An 18,503-nucleotide genomic window follows, 5' to 3' on the forward strand; every position below is an offset into this window, starting at 1 on the left:
CTCAATAGGGTAACTTCTGAGATCTTTCTCCCCTACGTATACCAGCACTGACTGCCTCAAGACTCTTGTTTTAATGAATTACCAGAGTTTTATTTAGAAATGTGCAAAAGAGGCATGCAATCACACAAACCAATGCAACCTCAAGAACCAAACAAGGCTAACAGAAAAAGGTGTGAATAGTTAGCGGGTAGTTTGAATTGGAAGGGTTATATTTACCAGATAAGGTTCCACAGAAAGTGAGGAGTGGCTCGGATAGGGCCTGAGGGTGGCACAGTAAGTGAGGGAAAGCGTGCATGCAGCACACTGTTAGTGCCTGTTTTGCCACTCAAGGGATGTTTGATACTATCCCACACAGTGTAACAAAAACTTGGTTTCCCACAGAATGAAAAAGAGGTTCCAGAGAGGCAGATGCTCTAACTTCAGAGTAACAAAACAGAAGATTAGAAACAAACTTATTAGAGGAGGAGATATGGTTTTTACTTGCTCTCCACTGAGTACTTGAAAGGGCACAGATTTTATAGCAACTGGTTTCAGAATGGCAGACAAGGCAGTGTTAGTACATCCTTTACCCGATAGCTGGATATGGGCTTTCATATTTGACATCTAGTGTTCAGCATGTTTTGGAAGTCAAGATGACCTATGGGAACTAGGCAAAGCATCACACCAACCTAGAGGAATGTGTAAGACTATGAAGCCACATACCCCCACAATGTGATTCTATCCAACTGCCTTCTCACCAGGGTTTATTTCAAATCAATGCTATCTGGAATCCCTTTTCTATTCCATGGGAAATCCATCAGGTATCCTTTGGGAGTGGAAACACGGTATAAAATATTGGGCCCAAACCTAGACACCTTATGCACAGTTGCCCACCAGAGCACACATGGTGCTCCTCACTTGCTGTGCCACCCTGAGCCCCCATCTGAGCCACTCTTCGCTTTATGTGGAACCTCATATTCAGGCCTGGTAAATATCACCCCAGTCATTCCTCAACTACTCTATCCAACCTTTCACACCTTTCTTTTCTGTTAGCTTTGTGTGGTTCTTGAGGATGTATTGGTTTATGTGTGCCTTGAACATTTCTAAATACATCTCGTAATTCAGAGTCAGTCAATACTGGTATACATATGAGAGAAATTTCACAAGTTACCCAACCTCTTGCAGAGTGAATTAATTTTCCAAAATATCAGGAGATGCCATCATTGTTGATAGGGGCCTCACATCCGCCCACCTTTTGGGATAACAGCAAGGCGTATGTGAAGGAGGTTACAATCAGTGCTTTGTGCATCCTGCAGATGCTTATACTAGTAGCTAATTGTATTGCCATCCTGCTACCTCCAGAAAAAAATGAATAGCCATATTCCTTTCTACTGCCCTTAAAGAAAAGGGAAAAAAGGGAATGATCACCAACAGATGATAGGAGCATGCCATACAGCATTCCAAACCATACTCCTACTTAAGACATAGCCATGTAAGACCTGGAGCAGATGGGCCTTTCATGATGCCCTTGTCATGCGCTAGGGTTGCCTCGGGGCAGCACGCCCACATGCCCCTCAACCCTATCACATGACGAGGGTGTAACTATGGTGGCACCCTGTATACATGGGTGCCGCCATTGTTACGTAAGTGCTGTGTGGCACTTACATAACAAGTGCGCCAGTGGCACACATGTTATGCCGCTGCCACAGCATTAAAAAAACCCGCTTTTCACGGGTTCTTTTTCCACTGGTGGGAAGCCACAGGGTTTGGTGGCTGCGGCTTCCCTCTGGCGGAAAAACAGGCACCAGTGGGCCACCCTTTTTGGGTGGTCTGTACTGCACCTAAGTCTGGATCAATATGCAAAAGGATCTTGTTGCACCTTTGAAACTAACAGAAGTTTGCAGCATAAGCTTTCATAAAGTGAATGTACTTCATCAAATGCATGGAATGGAGTGCTATGCACAGATCTTTATTAATGGACAGGTTGGGTGTGACTAGTAATGGACATGCCCTGGTATTGTTTGCATTGTTAACTATTGGTTAGGGTTAGCTTTGCAAAGAACCTGTGCCATCTAGGAGGAGAATTGAAGGTGTATGGTTGAAGAACTCAGCTTCTGTAGAATACTTGGTGATGTGCTGCGAAACACTGGATTTTCCTGAGCACACAATCAGTTAAAAGATTGGTGTTGGCACATTATTTTCATCACTGCTTTATTTCAAAAGGCATTTTGAGAGTAATGCTTGAATATGTAATTCTTAAACCATATAGTGCAGATACAACAGATACTCAGATGTGTTACACTATAATTCCCATAACTCATTGCCACTGACCATGCTGAGTGGGAGTGATGGTAATTACAAGCTAAAACATCTGGAGGACCAAATGTCTCCTACAATTGATCTAGTGAAAACAAAACTGGCACAAAGCATCTAAAGCTACTGCAATTAAGCAGAGTTAGATCAATATTTTCTTCTCCTTTTGGTTTTACATGTGTCTAGATATGAGCTGCTGGGAGTATCACAAGTAATTTTCCTTTGCTGGGGTGACTGCTGAAAGGTGTAATGCAAACAGAAGGCTGCTTGGCTGGTTTCTCATGGGTTATATGATGCCTTCAGTTATCTTCCTTGAAAGGATAATCTTTATGGAGTCTGCTCCTGCGAAAGATTAAGAGCTTGGCATCAATATCATCTGTACACCACCATTTCCCCAAAAATGAGATTCCAAATGGCTTACAAATTAAAACAAATGCAACATAATTAAAAGAAAATACTACAGACCAACATTAAAATAGAATCAAACTATAACACTATCCAAACATACAATTACATTTTTAAAAAGCAGTTTTTAAAAACAACTTAATGCACTACATACAGTCTTAAAAACCTTCCCTTTAAAAAATCTTCAGAGGGATTTTTTTAAGGAGTCTTTGCCTGCTGATGGAAAGACAGCAATGAGGGGCCCATTTTAGCCTTCCTCAGGAAGGAATTCAGAGTCTAGCGGCAACCACTGAGTAGGCCCTCTTATGTATCCCCATGGAGCCTGCCAATGATGGTAGTTTGACTGAAAGAAGTGCCTCTGCTGAGAATTTCAGGGCCTGGGCAGGCTCCTATGGAGAGATTCAGTCTTTAAAACTTTTGCAAACTTTTCTGGATTCTATTAGCAATTAAGGTGGAATAAATCCCATATTCTAAATTATTTGCAGAGTTTAAGAAAAGTTGCTCATTTCGGCTGTAATCCCCCAAGTTTTTCAACTAATTTGATGACTGCTCATTTTGGTGTGTAACGTCTGCTACAGAAACAGGTTTTTAAAAAGCTGTCCAATCCATAATGTCTACTTATTTAATCTGAGGAAATGGAGTTGCACGTATGGCTGTGCAATGTTGCCATTCAACACAAGAAATGCATAGTACATTTACTGCATAAAGACACATATAGAGATTTATGCTACATGACCCCATTGTAGGATCTCAGCCACGCAGTTATTTTTCAAAAGTAATTTTCCCAAGATCTAGGTATTTGCATTCTACAGTTGAAAATAATAATGTGTTGGCACAAGAGCTAAGTATCAAGGAGTGATTGTAGAGAGAGTTTTTCTTTTTCCAATTCTTTTAGCAATTAAAAAATATGGCAAAGGCTTGTGCTGTCTGACGTTAAAAAGATAACAGATCAGCTTTCAACCTGTCTGAATCTAAAAGGAAATTCACCCTTTTGGGGTTACAGAAGGACAGTTTAGGCAAAACTGGAGGAGACGAAGACCAAAAAAACAGCTTTAAGAAGCCACGTGTGACCTTCAGATTGCACTTTGCACTAATAGCCTTGCACTAGTGAAATATACAATAAACATACAAATCATTATTCTGAAACTTAAATATGTTTTCTACAATGAATTATGCACTTTAAAAAACATACAATATACCAAAAAAAAATGTAACAGCTGAAATAAATACTTCTGCTGTCCAATTGTTACAAGGAATGTGTATAAAACATAACTCCGACCTAAACAATAGCTCTGAAGAGAGATAATCTGTTTTAGAAATTTAATCAGTTGTTGAAGCATGTTTTAGAATAGTTATTTTTATAAGATTTGTACATATGTATGATAAATAACCATAATAATTTAAAGGGTCCAAATGGCATCAAAATCAAAGTGTTTTGGTTTTTTTCTGTGTTCTTAGAGGTCTACTGGGAGTTTGCATTTTGTTGGATTTTAACTATGGAAAGACCCATTAAAACACTTTTGGTTTAGGGTAGAAGTCTCACTAAACTTGAATGTTTATTACTTGTGAATTCTGCAGATGGGTTTGGCTATTGCAGATGGATAAAAATGTCAGTGGTGGAGTACATTTAGCTCTTTTTGTTTTAATGGTCAGCGTCTCCTTGATGTGGTGTGTTTTGTTGTTTTTCCACTCACTGCAGGACAGCAAGTAGACACTCACTTTTCTATCGTACAGATCCTGTGTCTCTTGTTTGAGCTGAGTAGAGTTCGAATTTCTTCTGGGCTCAATTCAAAGTCAAACACCTGAAAAGAAAGAATTTACAGTGCCATAATAATTGGAAATGCCCCACAATTCAATGAGCATTTTGGCCCCCAATAAGAATTCTGTCTCCATTAAATTTTCCTTCAGTCCTCAAAATTCTATCATTGCAGCAACTTAAAGCTGAATTTAACCATTTAGAAATACAGTCAGCCCTCCATAGCCACAGATTCAAGGATCCATGGTTTAAAAATAATTTTAAAATATATAAATTCCAAAAAGCAAACCTTGATTTTACCATTTTGTATAAGGGACACCATATTACTAAATTATTCTATTTAATGGGACTTTCCCATACATGGATTTTCTTATCCATGGGGAGGCCTGGAACCAAACCGCAGCGGATACCAAGGTCCCACTTTGCAGGTAAGGCATCCAAAGAAAAGGAGCCAGCAAATGTTCTTTTGAAAATGCTAGCACAGAAAATGCAAGAGCCGTAGGCATGAATGATTTTAAGTTTTCATTTTGCAAGTCAGGGAAATTCCAGTCTATGCCCACTGTCCTGAACAAGGGATAAAAGGCAACATTTGGAGTTCATAAAGCTTGGTCAGGTCAAATTGAAGCTCCTTGCCCTGTGGCTGTTTGCTTTTGCAAACCATGCTGGGATCAGCAGGGGGTCAAAAGAGCAACAACAAAAAAAGCTAGTTGGGCTGATCTCTGCAAGGAGACTACATGCAGTAAGTATTAGATTAGATTAGATATTATAACCACATGTGTGCACATCAGGCAAGAAGAAAATGAGCATCAGAGGAGCCTAACTCCAGAGTGGTGTTAAAAAGTAAAAATAAAATAAAATAAAGCTGAAAGGCACATTGGGTAGGTCATATGAGAGGGAAACAGTCTCAGTTGTACTGTTGCGAAAATGTGCAATAATAGCAGCTCTGAAACCAGTATGTTCTTGTTTTCTTTAACTAACACAATTGAAGCAAGAAGGGGGTTAATGTGATAATGTCCCTAGAGGTCCAGACTGAAGGCCTTGGTGGGTCCATATTGAGTCCATAAATCAGAACTAGAAAGCTCTTTTGGACCAGAACTCCAAGAGCTCTCCAATAAACATCACTACTGGCCATTCTAGCTGGAAACTATAGTCCAAAAAACCTCTGATCTATGTAATGAACATTCTTTTATACCTAAATCAATAATTCTAAGACTGCCTGATGAGGGAGACCAACAATTATTTTTGTCCAGTGTGCCAGGCCCTGGCACCATACTTGTGTCCATTAGCTAGAACTGTTTGTTTCTATCTTTCCCTCCTGGAAACCTGTCAGGACCCAGCAGCGAATGGCTCAGGGACAACCTCTTTGACTAATGCTGGCCTAGATAATGGGAAATGGGTGGGAATAGATTTTTTTTTAATTGACTAAAATATTTAGTTTGGTTTAATTTTAAAAAACCTTTCAATTCCAGAAAAGGTATTCTCCACATGCCTGCTATATAAACTGTACTTTTATTTGCATAGACTAAATTGATGTCTGGATGAAATGCCTTAAAATGTTTTTCAATGTCAACCTTACCTCAAAATTCTCTTTAATGCGATGTGGGGTAATTGACTTGGGGATTACACTCACATTTCTTTGGATCTGGAAACGGATCAAAACCTATGAGAAACACATTAATTAGGGATGGTTCAAAGATAATGTGATACACTTGTCCTTTTCATGGTCTTTCTCTTTAGAACCTCAGTACAAAACTAAAGGTAGGGTCTACCACAACACAAGACAGAAAAGTAGGACTGAACTGTGCAAATGACATTGAAATTATAGCCATCAAATCAGCTGTCCATTTGGGCATATGCATGTTGAATGTAATATGTGGATACTCTTGTTCAGAGCTTTGTAAAATGACTTTAAGACTAAAATTCACTGACTTCCTCAGCCAGGATGGCCAGTCACTTTAACAGCTGGGGGACTCTTGAAATTGTGATCTTAAAATGTGACTTTTCTGCGCATTGCCCTCATCAAATGTCATTTTAATGTGTGGAAATCCAGATATCTGGATGATAGAATATACATGCCTGAGATATACATGAGTGGAGAAGGGAATGCTTCACCTCATTTCTTAGCAGAGTTGCCAATTAAGCATCATCCCAAGCCCAGAGGTTTCAAAGCCAAAACCTTAGGGACAGCCCCAGTGATTGTGCTTAGGTGTTATGCATTAAGTCCGAACCTTACAGCTTATCATTCAAACATACACAGAGAGAGAGAGAGCTGAAGCTGAGTCCGGCAAAACTGGAGAATTTGCAAACTTATATCTCACCACAAAAACTGGAGACTTGGGGTCAGACCTTGAAATCTGGCAACAGTGCTTCTCAGTCATGTGTAGATGAAAGATCATGGAGTGTACATTCTGAAATCGGCTTTGGTTTTCTGCCTTAAGAATTACTGATACACATAATCCATATTTGAATCATGTGAATCATAAGATCATGTAGACAAAACAAAACCTTACACTGCTGGTCCCAGTAATGTCATCCAATAAAGGTGGGGGAAGGATCCATGTACCTGGGCTGTTGTTTTATTGTGTTTAGTTGCAATTTCTTTGATCACAGGGTCATCCAGGAGAGAAGCGGCATCAGATTTGGACCTATACATACATACATACATACATACATACATACATTTAAAAAATCATTTTAAATGCCAGAAATGGGAAAAGGGGAAAATCATCAAAGAGAAAGTCAAACAAATAGCTAGCAAGTGTAGGGGTAAAGTCAGAAAAGCTAAAGCGCAGAATGAACTCAAGCTTGCAAGAGAGGTTAAGAACAATAAAAAGGGCTTTTTTTGTTATGTCTGTAGCAAACGGAAAAAGGAAATGGTAGGGCCACTGTATGGAGAAGATGGCAAAATGCTAACAGTGGACAGAGAAAAGAAAAACGACTCAACACCTTCTTTGCCTCAGTCTTCTCACATAAGAAAAAGGATGCTCAACCCGAGGAAAATGAGGCAGAAATGCAGTAGGGGAAATGCAGCACAGAAGATGTAAAGAGGCAGTATAGGAATACTTGGTTAATAAGTCTCCATCCAAACTAAATCCAAAGATATTAAAAGAACTGGCAGATATAATCTCAGAGCCAGTGGCAGTAATGTTTTAGAACACAATGGGGATGGAATTTGATTGCTGGATAGGTGATAGGAATGGGTGATAGATGGAATATTTCTTTACAGTCACCCCTCTGTATCCATTAATTCTGCATCTATGGATTCAGCCATTCACAGCTTGAAAATATCTTCCCTCCCCAGATTCCAAAAAGCAAAACTAGATTTTGCCATTTTATATAGGACACATACTACTGCTAAAGGTTTTATTGGTGGCAGATGATACAGTGGTCCCATGTCTATCTAATTTGACCCCAAATATGTCTATTAACATTCACTTAATCACCACCACCATTGCAACAAGGCTTAAATGTCATCAGGATATTTTTTAAAATGTTAATTCAACACAAAAAGCAACAAATTACAGAATAAAAGAAAGAAACGGCACCTAAGGTCAGGGTTTACAAAGAAGGCAGGTTTAAAGTAAACTCACCACGGCCATCTGGGAGCTCCAAGAGGGCAATACACAGTTACAGAAATCCCTTTGGACTTGCAAAAATTTATCAGTTCTTCCTGAGGCAGGTATGGGTGGCTCTCGATCTATAACACACAAGCGCTAATGTCTTATTTCCAAGCAGATAAAGAGGCAAATGCACTCTGCTATAGTATAGTGTGCATTGGGGTGCAGTACTTTTGGTGTCATGCTGGTGGTTTGCAGTTTTCTTTCTCATGTGAAATAGGGGTTCACATGGCTGTTTTTGCATTGGCTCTGTTCACATGGACAAAGACAGAGTGTGCTAAGGAAGGGATACTTGGGGGTGGGGGAGTCCATTGTGTTTTCTCCTTGCTTACTCTTGCATTGTTGGTAAGTATCCAAAGACTGAACAGCAAGTGTGCTGAATTGCTCACCACCATCCATTTATCACTACTCAGAGCTCACCCCACATGTTTGTTGCTGCTACAAATGGAGCAGTGATAGGTTTTGAACTATAGGCACTCATCATGATACCCCTATATCCATATCCCCAAGGAGTATTTTAAAAGAGAGTATACAATCAGCTGTGTTATTCATACAAAGTCCAGCAATCCCAGGAACTGGCCTTTTTGTAAAGTTAATGGGACTTAACTTCCTATTTAAATCCACCCCTACTCAACCTGGAAAGACTGCAGCTAAACCCGGGAAGGAGAGAGAAGTTTGAGAAAACACCAGATGACATCTGCATCCCTCTGTTGGCACTTCAATTCTGCTAATCCTGGTTTCACTGCATCACTGGATGTTATGTTTCATAACAAGCACATACAGAGTGAATCCAGGCTGATTGAAAAGTCTCAGATGTTGTTCCTGTTCTTTCCAATTTTATACAAGGTTAAAATAAACCAATCTGAGGAGCTTGTATTAAAAATCTCTGTGTGTACTGGGAGTCGATAGAAGATATTCTGGGATAAACAAAACATGTATGAGTCTCCAACGAGAAACACCTTGATGTACAATAGCACATCGAAAGCTCCTATATACACACAGGCTAGCATTAGATCCCATGGCATGGAATAAACAAAGGGTGCTTTATATGTAAGATTTTGAAAAATGTAAAATGGCAGAACACCACAGCTGCCAAGTTACCCAGGGAAAATACTGGGCATGTTTCAGAGCATCTTACTCACCTTTCAGAAGGGGTTGTTGTTGTTTTTTACTATACCAAGAGTACCAAAATAGAACACATAGATCAAGTCACCTATAAATACTGGGCGTTTCACACAAATCATTCTATGCAAGCAAGGTACCTGGTTAATCACTGGTTTGTATTTTAATCCTGGTTTATTCAAGAGTCTTTCTATCTGTTCACAAGTAAAGTTAGAAATTCCAATGGATTTCACCAGACCTTCATCCACTAGCTCCTCCATTGCCTACAGGATCAAAAAATAGAATGAAATGGTGAAAATGTCTTTGCTTGTTTTGTTTGTTTTCCCCAGCATGGGATTTCAGGCAGCTTACAAGCATTTAAAAACAAGGCATAACAAAAAACAAAAAGATGAATACAAAAGTTAAAAGACAATTAAACCAGATATCTATTTTAACAACACAAGTTAACAATACAAATTAAAAGTACCTTTCAAAACACATTTAAAACATAATAAAATAGAAACACAGTCCATGTATGCCCATAAAAACATAGATGGAAAGCTAGACAGAGTGAGTGAGCAATTGAGGGTCACAATAATTCAGTTTCTACTCCCCAAAATAAGATACTCAGCAATAAAACAGTCAATACAGGTACAATCAGCCAAGAACAGAGTTGTAATTTACTTTACTTGTCAAACAACTCATATCCTTCTTCAAATTCCTTCTGTTTCAATGGTGCTTGTAGAGGAAATGTTTCAAAGAGAATGCACCAGTCTTAACTCTCTAGTGTTAAAAGGTTTGCAGGAACCATTTCCTGCAAAAGGCACATGCAATCACAGATATGGAACAAAACAGGAGAGTCCCCAAACTTACCTCCCATGTGTCCAGAAAATCTGTATCACTGGGCACTATCCTACCACTCTCATCTTCAGGGAAAAACTCCTCTCCGGCCTGTTAAAAAGCAAGAGAATGCCCCACAGTTTCCAAACATATCTAGCATAGTGAGCAATGGCCCGTTACATACGGGCTTAAAAGTACGCGCGGAGCGTGTACTAGGGTTAAGGCGGGGCGGTGCTTCCGCACCGCCCTAACCCTAGTGCGTGCTGTGCACGCACAAAATGGCAGCGGCCGTTCCACACGGCCATCACCATCAATATGTCACGACCGCGCCGCCTCCAAACGGTTGTGACATATTGGGGTTGCGGAAGGGCGCCTAGGGCGCCCTTTCCACGACCCCGGAAGGAGCTCCGTTTCGGAGCTCTTTCCTGGTTTGGTCCGCTGGGCGCAGCCTTTAGACGGCTGCGTCCAGCGGACCAAAGGAGAAAGGGGCCAAACGGCCCCTTTCTCCTTCTCCCCACTGCCGTGGGGTGTCCTTGGGGCTTGAAGCCCCAAGGACACCCCTTTCCAGGCTGCGGGGAAGGGGCCTTTTGCCGCTTCCCCGCAGCCCGGAAAGCGGCGGATCGGGGCTTCAGAAGCTGCCACTCTGGCCGCTGAGGCCCCGATCTGGCGGGGAAAGGTGCGCCTACAGGCCGCCCCTAAGGGGAGGTCTGTAACGCGCCAATAAGACCTTTCTATGACCCACTCTCCCGTTCTATTGTTGTGACTTGAGGAAATGAAAACATTACAATGGCGGAGCAAGTGTTAAGAATTGCTTTCACCATCCCAGTAGTTCAGTGAACAAGTCTCATGTGTAACAAACAGGTAACTATAGTCTGAAAGACACTGCAAAAATAATCCAGTTTGAATCTGATTTAACTGTCCTGGCACAGTGCTAGGGAATTCTAGTTTATTGTGGCACAGGAGCTCTTTGATACAGAAGGCTAAATGTCTCACAAAACTACAGTTTCCAGGATTCCCTAGCATTGAGCCAGGGGAGTTAAAGCAGTTCTCAAACTGGATTATTTCTGCAGTGTGTTTTGGACCTTTATACTACAGGGAAAAAACAAAGTGTTAGCAGGAAGACATTAGATACACAACTAAATCAGTGAAAAGTCTTCTGGCACCTTGAAATATAACAAATTAACTATACAATCATCCTTTCTGGACTATTCTACTATACTTGATAAAGAGGCTATGGTCCAAAAAGAAGGGCACGTGCTACAAAATATCCAAAATATCTGTTTTGTCTTTCAGATGCACATGATTCTGTTGATTTTAATGCAATAAGCTAACATGGCTATCCTTTCTGAAACAATTGACTCACTGTGTTTGTGTATCTACTTGTTAGTCAAAGTCCTAAAAATTGACAGATTTTCCAAAAGTAGAACAGAAGATGGTTTGACTATTCCTCTGATAGTAGGAAGAGATAACAGAAAGAAAAGTCAGCCCACACTTCTAATGGAAAGGCTGGCGGGGAGGGACCGAAATCACCGTACCTTAAATCCCATGGGCCAGTGCATGAGGTAGAGGTCTAGATAATCCAACTTTAGAGATGTGAGCGTTCTTCGACATGCCCCTCTCACCATGGATTTCTCATGAAATGTGCACCACAGCTGCAAAACAATAAGGACATTCCTTGCGTAACTGCCCTGGAATGATAACAGGCATCTTGGTTTTATTCCGTTAAAAAAATTGCATTTCCTCAAGCTTTTCGACACAGCTGTACCTTACTGACGACAAAAAGGTCTTCTCGTGCCACCTCCTGTTTCTGTATCTTCTCCTGGATGGCATCTCCAATCTCATCTTCATTTTCATAGAGAAGAGCACAGTCAAAATGCCGGTACCCAATATCAATTGCCAGCTTGATGGCCTCTCTCACTTTTCCTAAAGGAGACTGAGAGGGAAGGGAAATTACTCAGAGAGTAATATGTTGCAGTTTCCTACAAAGAAAACAGAAGCAGTTATCATCCCTCCAAGGTTTTAATATTTGTTATCTTAATATCACATCTTCCCTGCAGTCAACCCGAAATGGCAAACAAGGTACGCTGGCATACTACGACCTGCAAACTGGACCATTACCTGACCAAGAATAGGGTTTATTTTCTCTGTTGCTGAGGCCTGTTAGAGTTTCACCTAAAAACTTTCCTTTCCCTTCTTTTCCCTTTTTTTATCTTCCCTTCCTCTCTCTCTCTCTCTCTCTCTCTCTCTCTCGCTCTTTTTTTCTCTGTTTTGAGAAAACAAAGTATAGGCATAAGTCAGTCCTCTGACAAAGAAGGTACTTTTATTTTGCTTTTAAAAACAGTAAAATCATAGTAAAGTAAAAAATGCAACACATTCCATTACACAATTTTTCTGCTATCACAGATGAAATGCTGAAGGTCTGTTTAAATAAAAATGTTTCTGCCTGCCAGGAAAAAGAGAGGCTTGTTTAGCACTACTGCCCATGGTGCTGAACTTATTATTAATGCATCACCTCTTGAGATTCTTGGCTGAGTGAAAAGTTTCAGTAAAAAGAGACAAGAAAAAGAGAGGCTGCTCAACTAGTTTGTACTTCCCTTCATGGGAAGATAGCAGGGTGGGGGAAGATAACTACATTTAAATTACAATGGAAGAAGAGAAAGAACATACACACACCAGAATTTCTAGGACATATAGGTTCAAGCATATCAGAGTATGGTCAAGAGGGCTAAAGTTATTAATGAGAAAGAAGCCATGAGTTAGAAGAGGCTGCAGCACTTTGCTTTTCTCTGAGCCGACTGGGAAGGGCACGATTCTGCCCCCTCTTCTCCTTTCCCCAGATGATGATGATGATGATGATGATGATGATTTCTTACTGCCTCCACCCATGGATCAAGTCAGAGAACAACAATTAACAGACACACAACATTCATTAAAAACATATCAGTAAAATACACATCAATTTAAAAGGACAAATAAGATGTATGTAATCCACATTTCAAATTCACCATTTCAAATTCACCATTAAAAAATAATCCGGATAAGCCTGCTCAGGGACGTAGCCGGGGGGGGGGGGGGGTCTTGAGGTCCAGACCCCCCCCCCCCCTTCCATTAGAAAAATGAATGGTGCATGCTGCTGCACCGCCGCACCCAAGCCCCATTATAATGGTGGCACTTAGTCTGGACCCCCCCCCCCCCTTCCTAAAATCCTGGCTACGTCCCTGGCCTGCTGGAAAAGACTGGTCTTTAATGCTTTTTAAAATTCAGACTGTGTATTCAGCTGTCAAATCTTTTCTGGCAGATCATTCTCTTTCAGGGCAAACCAGTTTTGTGCTTTGAACTAGGGGTGTCTGATCTTAAGGCTCCTGACTTTGAATCTTGTTTTTGTAGGTCATCTCCAGGCAAGAGCAACAGCTGAATGCAGATCTTCAGCTCAGCTAGCAATACATCAGATTGCTACAATTTGTAAGTCTTAATTGAATTGTTGCTGCAACTTGCTAAGACTTTCCAGGATAATTTCTCTTTCCCTTCCAGTCCTCATGGTATCAAAGCTCACTCCTCCTCTGCTCTGTTTTCACCTTCTGGCTAGAAACTAGTAGGCTAGATTAAATATTTTGTATTACACCATATGGACAACAGGCTACTCTTGAATATGTTCATTTGTTGTAAGACTATGTTACTATACAATTATATGTGTCTCTCCAAGTAAACAAAATCTTCTCAGGAATATGATTGGACAGAATGGTTTTCAGGGAACTTCCAGAAACTTTTAAGTCTATAAAAGCAAGCTTGCCCTGCTTTTTGGCAGTTTTAAAAAAATCCTTTCTTTATAAATAACCTCTTGCATAAGCAAAATAAACTATAGTTAACCCTTTACCCATGTTGTCTGGTTCCTCACCTAGACAATGAACTAAGGGATCTTTTCTCCTACAACAATGCTACACAGCACCCAATGCCATCCAAGACAGGCTGGAATCCTGTTGGTGACACTTTAGCTTTTTATCTGATGCATAACAACAATATTCACCATTGTGAAAGCAAACTTATATATCTGGTGCTATTGCAAATGGTCACAAAATGCACACTTTCCGCATTGACATTGATGCACATTATGCATTGTGCATTAGCATACATTTAGTTGTACATCTTCTCAGTTCTCTGGTGGCATAGCACATCTGAGGTATAACTCCATGAGCGTAAAGTTACACTATGGCTACTTGGTGTAAAAGCTTGACTTTCATAGAATGATAGAATCATAGAGTTGGAAGAGACCACAAGGGCCATCCAGTCCAACCCCCTGCCATGCAGGAACTCTCAATTAAAGCATACCCGACAGATGGCCATCCAGCCTCTGTTTAAAGACCTCTAAGGAAGGAGACTCCACTACACTCCGATGGAGTTTATTCCACTGTCGTACAACCCTTACTGTCAGGAAGTTCCTCCTAATGTTGAGGTGGAATCTCTTTTCCTGGAGCTTGCATCCATTGTTCCTGGTCCTAGTCTCTGGGGCAGCAGAAAACAATTTTGCTCCCTCCTCAATATGACATCCCTTTAAGTATTTAAACAGGGCTATCATATCACCTCTTAACCTTCTCTTCTCCAGGCTAAACATACCCAGCTCCCTAAGTCATTCCTCATAGGGCATGGTCTCCAGACCCTTCACCATTTTAGTTGCCTCCTTTGGATATGCTCCAGTTTCTCAATTTCCTTTTTTAATTGTGGTGCCCAGAACCGGACACAATATTCCTGGTGAGTTCCTCTGGCAGAAAAACCCACAAGCATCTCTTTCCACTCTCACTCTCATACATACACACAGGCACACAGAGGGAGGAGAAAAAATCTATAATCATGCATGTATAAATAACTATTTGCTGCTTTTTTGATGATACCTAAGGCAGCTGCCTCACCTTGGCCAATGGCTATGCCAGTTCTGAATCTAAGATTATACAAGCAAAGTTTATTGCACAGCAGTCACATATTAAGCCATTCCCTTCCTGTCCTCCCACCTGTAGCTTCTTATCTCAGCACATGATCTTCTCTGGAACCCAAAGCAGATTTTGAGGACATGGAGAGGGCTTGCAGAAAAATGTTCCCCTCCCTTTTTCCATCAGAGAAAAAACGTAGTTTAATGTGCACTTCAGTATGTTTTTAATTGTGTTTTTTAAATTGTAAGCTGCTTTGAGTTCCAACTTGAAAAAAGGACATAAACAAATATAATAATAATAACAGCAACAACAACAACTGTGTTCCATTGTTGATATTAATTTGATCATTGGTTTAATTGCACGTAAGTAAGAGAAATCTGTGAAAGTCCAAAAGCAAGTCTCCTCTGCATGGTTGTTGCATGAAGACTCTATGGGAACGGACTCCAAAGAGTAGTTTGTTGCACAGCAGTCAATCAGGTAAATAAGCCTTGGCATGGAACCATGCTTCATTTGTATGGACCTTTTTCAAATGAACGAGAATGATTGCACTGATTATAATGCTTTAGGGAAAATATGATAATGAGTGTGACATCGACAGGACAATTCATAAACACATATTCCTAGAACAGCTGTTTCCCTCATCAAATATAGTATTGTTTAAGTTTACACACAAACTTAATTTAGTTTGAGGTGTGGCAACAGTGCTTAACCTTATTTGGAATGGGAAGTATATTTCTTTAGTTGTCTTCCCCACTCATCATGTTGCTATAGTTGGCCCTCCATATCCACAGATTCCACTATCTGTGGCTTGAAAATAATCCCCACTCCCAAAGAAAAAAACCCAAAAAGGAAACCTTGATTTTGCCATTTTATATAAGGGACACCATTTTAATATGCCACTGTATATTGAACATCCATGGATTTTGGTATCCACGGGGGTTCCTGGAACCCAAATAGATATCAATGGGCTACCGTACTTTTCAACCTTTGGACCATTAATTGCTTTTTTCCAAACCTGCTGTGAGTCTTGCAAAGGTTGCATCCACACTGCAGAAATAATGCAGTTTGACACTGCTTTGATTGCCATGGCTCAGTGCTATGGAATTCCGGAAACTATAGTTTTGTGAGATATTTAGCCTTCTCTGTCAGAGAGCTCTGCTGCCACAACAAACTATAATCCTGGAATTTCATAGCACTGAGCTATGGCAGTTAAAACCGTGTCAAACTGGATTATTTCTGCAATGTGGATGCAGCCAAAGCCAGGAATATATTATAGCCATGAAAGCAACTAACAGTCCAGCTGTGTTAGTATGATGCAGGAAAAATAAGTCTTGCAATACCTTAAAGACTCATGTGACATAAACTTTCCTAGGATGCTGTTCCAAAGAACTGCAACTTGGATTATACCAGAGGACTCTGTTTTTGTCCAAACACAGAGTGTTTTGTTTTGTTTATCTAAAAGCAAATGTTACCTGACACCCAGAAGCACCCCTAGTAACTTACAAAAGCTTTACCAAGTGCTAAAGATAAGAGTTATAAACCAGGTGCTACCATCTTTAACATCTACAAGCTCTTGCATAAAAGGGAAGACAAACCATAACAAGCTAAGACTACTTTTCACAACATTCTGCACAGGTGAAGCCCTAGCGATAATATGAGTGGAATGCCAGAAGTCCTGTTAAATTACCTGCCATGTTCCTAATCCCAGAATGGGCATCTTTGCCTTGTTGCTCAGCTCTAGGTAGATCTGCATCTACCTTCTCTTCTGTTCCTTCTGTAGGCAAAAAGAAAAAGAACAGAAAAGTGGTTCACACCTCTGTGTGACTCGCTTTAAAAAGGCCCTTCCTTGTTCAACAATCTGGTGATTGGCTGTCAACGACAGAAGTCCAACAAATGAAGAAGTGCTGAAAGCAATAGGTCTCTTTTCTTCCTTCTCAGGTTCTCTTTGCGGAAAGGGAGATGGAATCGTAATATCTCAGGCCAGCAGCTATAATCTCATGGATGGACAGCCGATTGAGATCAAGATCTTATGATTCATTATGGATGTGCCAAAAATGGTCTTTTACTGACACCTAGGTCTCTGATAATATCAGCAATTAAAACTTGTTCCCCTCGTAGATCAGGTTATTGGAAAAGAACACAAGGACTGATCATGGGTTTGTATGTGAAAGGACTTTTGAGCTAGTTTTTGGTTTCACTTGTTGGACCCAAACTGAATTAAAAGAGCATGTGGCAGACATCCAACATCAGGGTTGCATAACAAAAACCTCCATGTGCTGCATTATGGGTTGATTATGCTACACAACCCTTTTGTTGAATAGCAATGTTACGCAACTGAATGAGCAGCTAATTGCACAACTGAAGGGGGGAAAGAAGAGGATGAAATGTTCCTGTTTGTTGCTCCATTTGTTGCTGAAGCTCTTGGGTTGTTGCAGTTGTTTTTTTTAACAAATTACATTTTTCTTTTCACAGAATAGCCAAAGCAGTTCAGGGAAGGGGAAACATCTATTCCTACCTAAAATATGGGTTCTTTTTATTTCAGGATAGACTGCTGCAAAAAGCTCAGTTTTTCAAGAGGTGCAGTTAGCTAGTTTTTTTTCTGCTCTGGATGGGAAGGAGAGCACATGGTATTTATGCTAGAACTATAAGATTTTTAAAACACCGTACCATTAAAAAAGAAGGCATGCCCATCTGGATCTCCAGAGACAATAGTGAGCAGAGATACTGAAGACATCTCTTACTAACCAGTTTTCTATAGCACTATAAAAGCTGAACATGTATTGGCCATATTGCCTAACCAGATTCCATTCTCCTCCTTCTCCTCCCTTTTCCCAGCTGACAGGTCCGTGAGGAAAGAAAATGCTTTTCCGAGAAGTCCAAGTGGGTGGGAAATGAGGCATTTATAGTGGGTTATCTTTTTTTTTTTAATAGTTTGGACAGGCCTTGAATATACAACAGAATTATAGAATCAGAGAGCTGGAAGAGACTACAAAGGTCATCCAATCCAACCCCCTGCCACCCAGGAAGACACAATCAAAGCACTCCTGACAGATGGCCATCTAGCTTCAACAAACCTCCAAAGAAGGAGACTCCACCACCCTCCGAGGGAACGAGTTCCACTGTCAAACAGCTTATGCCATCCAAAAGTTCTTCCTAATGATTCAATAAAATCTCTTTTCCTGTACTTTGAATCCGTCACTCTGTGTCCTCTGGAGTAGCAGAAAACAAGCTAACTCTATCTTCAGTATGACACCCTTTCGTATATTTAAATGTGGCGATCGCATCCCCTCTTAACCTTCTCTTCTCCACACTAAACAAACACAGCAGCCACTCCTCTTAGAACAGGGGTAGGCAATCTTTTTGAGCCGGGGGCCGGGTTGCTGTCCCTCAGACAACTGGGGGGCCGAAGCCAAAAAATAAATAATTAAATAATTTTTTAAAAAATTAAATATATAAATAAACCAGGACAAATGTAGGACAAAATTTTCAAATGGAAGACACTTTTTTTAAAAAAATGGAGGACACGTGAAAAAATTTGATTTTTTTAAAAAATGTTAATATAAATGCATG

General features: G+C 40.4%; 1 protein-coding gene across 2 annotated transcripts; it reads right to left on the bottom strand.

The window, feature by feature from the left end:
• Window positions 1–2,109: 2,109 nt before the first annotated feature.
• Window positions 2,110–17,106, bottom strand: LOC149311701 (aldo-keto reductase family 1 member B1-like). 2 transcript variants are annotated; one of them, XM_089526693.1, is made up of 10 exons: window positions 16,621–17,106; window positions 11,777–11,944; window positions 11,547–11,663; window positions 10,045–10,122; window positions 9,333–9,455; window positions 8,044–8,150; window positions 7,017–7,098; window positions 6,030–6,113; window positions 4,417–4,499; window positions 2,112–2,634 (listed from the first exon to the last, which is right to left on the bottom strand). In XM_089526693.1, exons 1-10 carry the CDS (start codon window positions 16,684–16,686, stop codon window positions 2,592–2,594), a joined length of 951 nt encoding a protein of 316 aa, XP_089382819.1. In that variant the 5' UTR covers window positions 16,687–17,106; the 3' UTR covers window positions 2,112–2,591. The 2 variants fall into 2 exon arrangements, with proteins under 2 accessions (XP_089382820.1, XP_089382819.1); XM_089526694.1 differs by lacking the exon at window positions 10,045–10,122 and having other exon boundaries at window positions 2,110–2,634.
• Between the last annotated feature and the right edge of the window lie 1,397 nt (window positions 17,107–18,503).

The sequence above is a fragment of the Sceloporus occidentalis genome, unplaced genomic scaffold, assembly GCF_023333645.1.
Source record: "Sceloporus occidentalis isolate IW3139 unplaced genomic scaffold, rSceOcc1.0.p SCAF_5, whole genome shotgun sequence".
NCBI classification, from domain to species: Eukaryota; Metazoa; Chordata; class Lepidosauria; order Squamata; family Phrynosomatidae; genus Sceloporus; species Sceloporus occidentalis.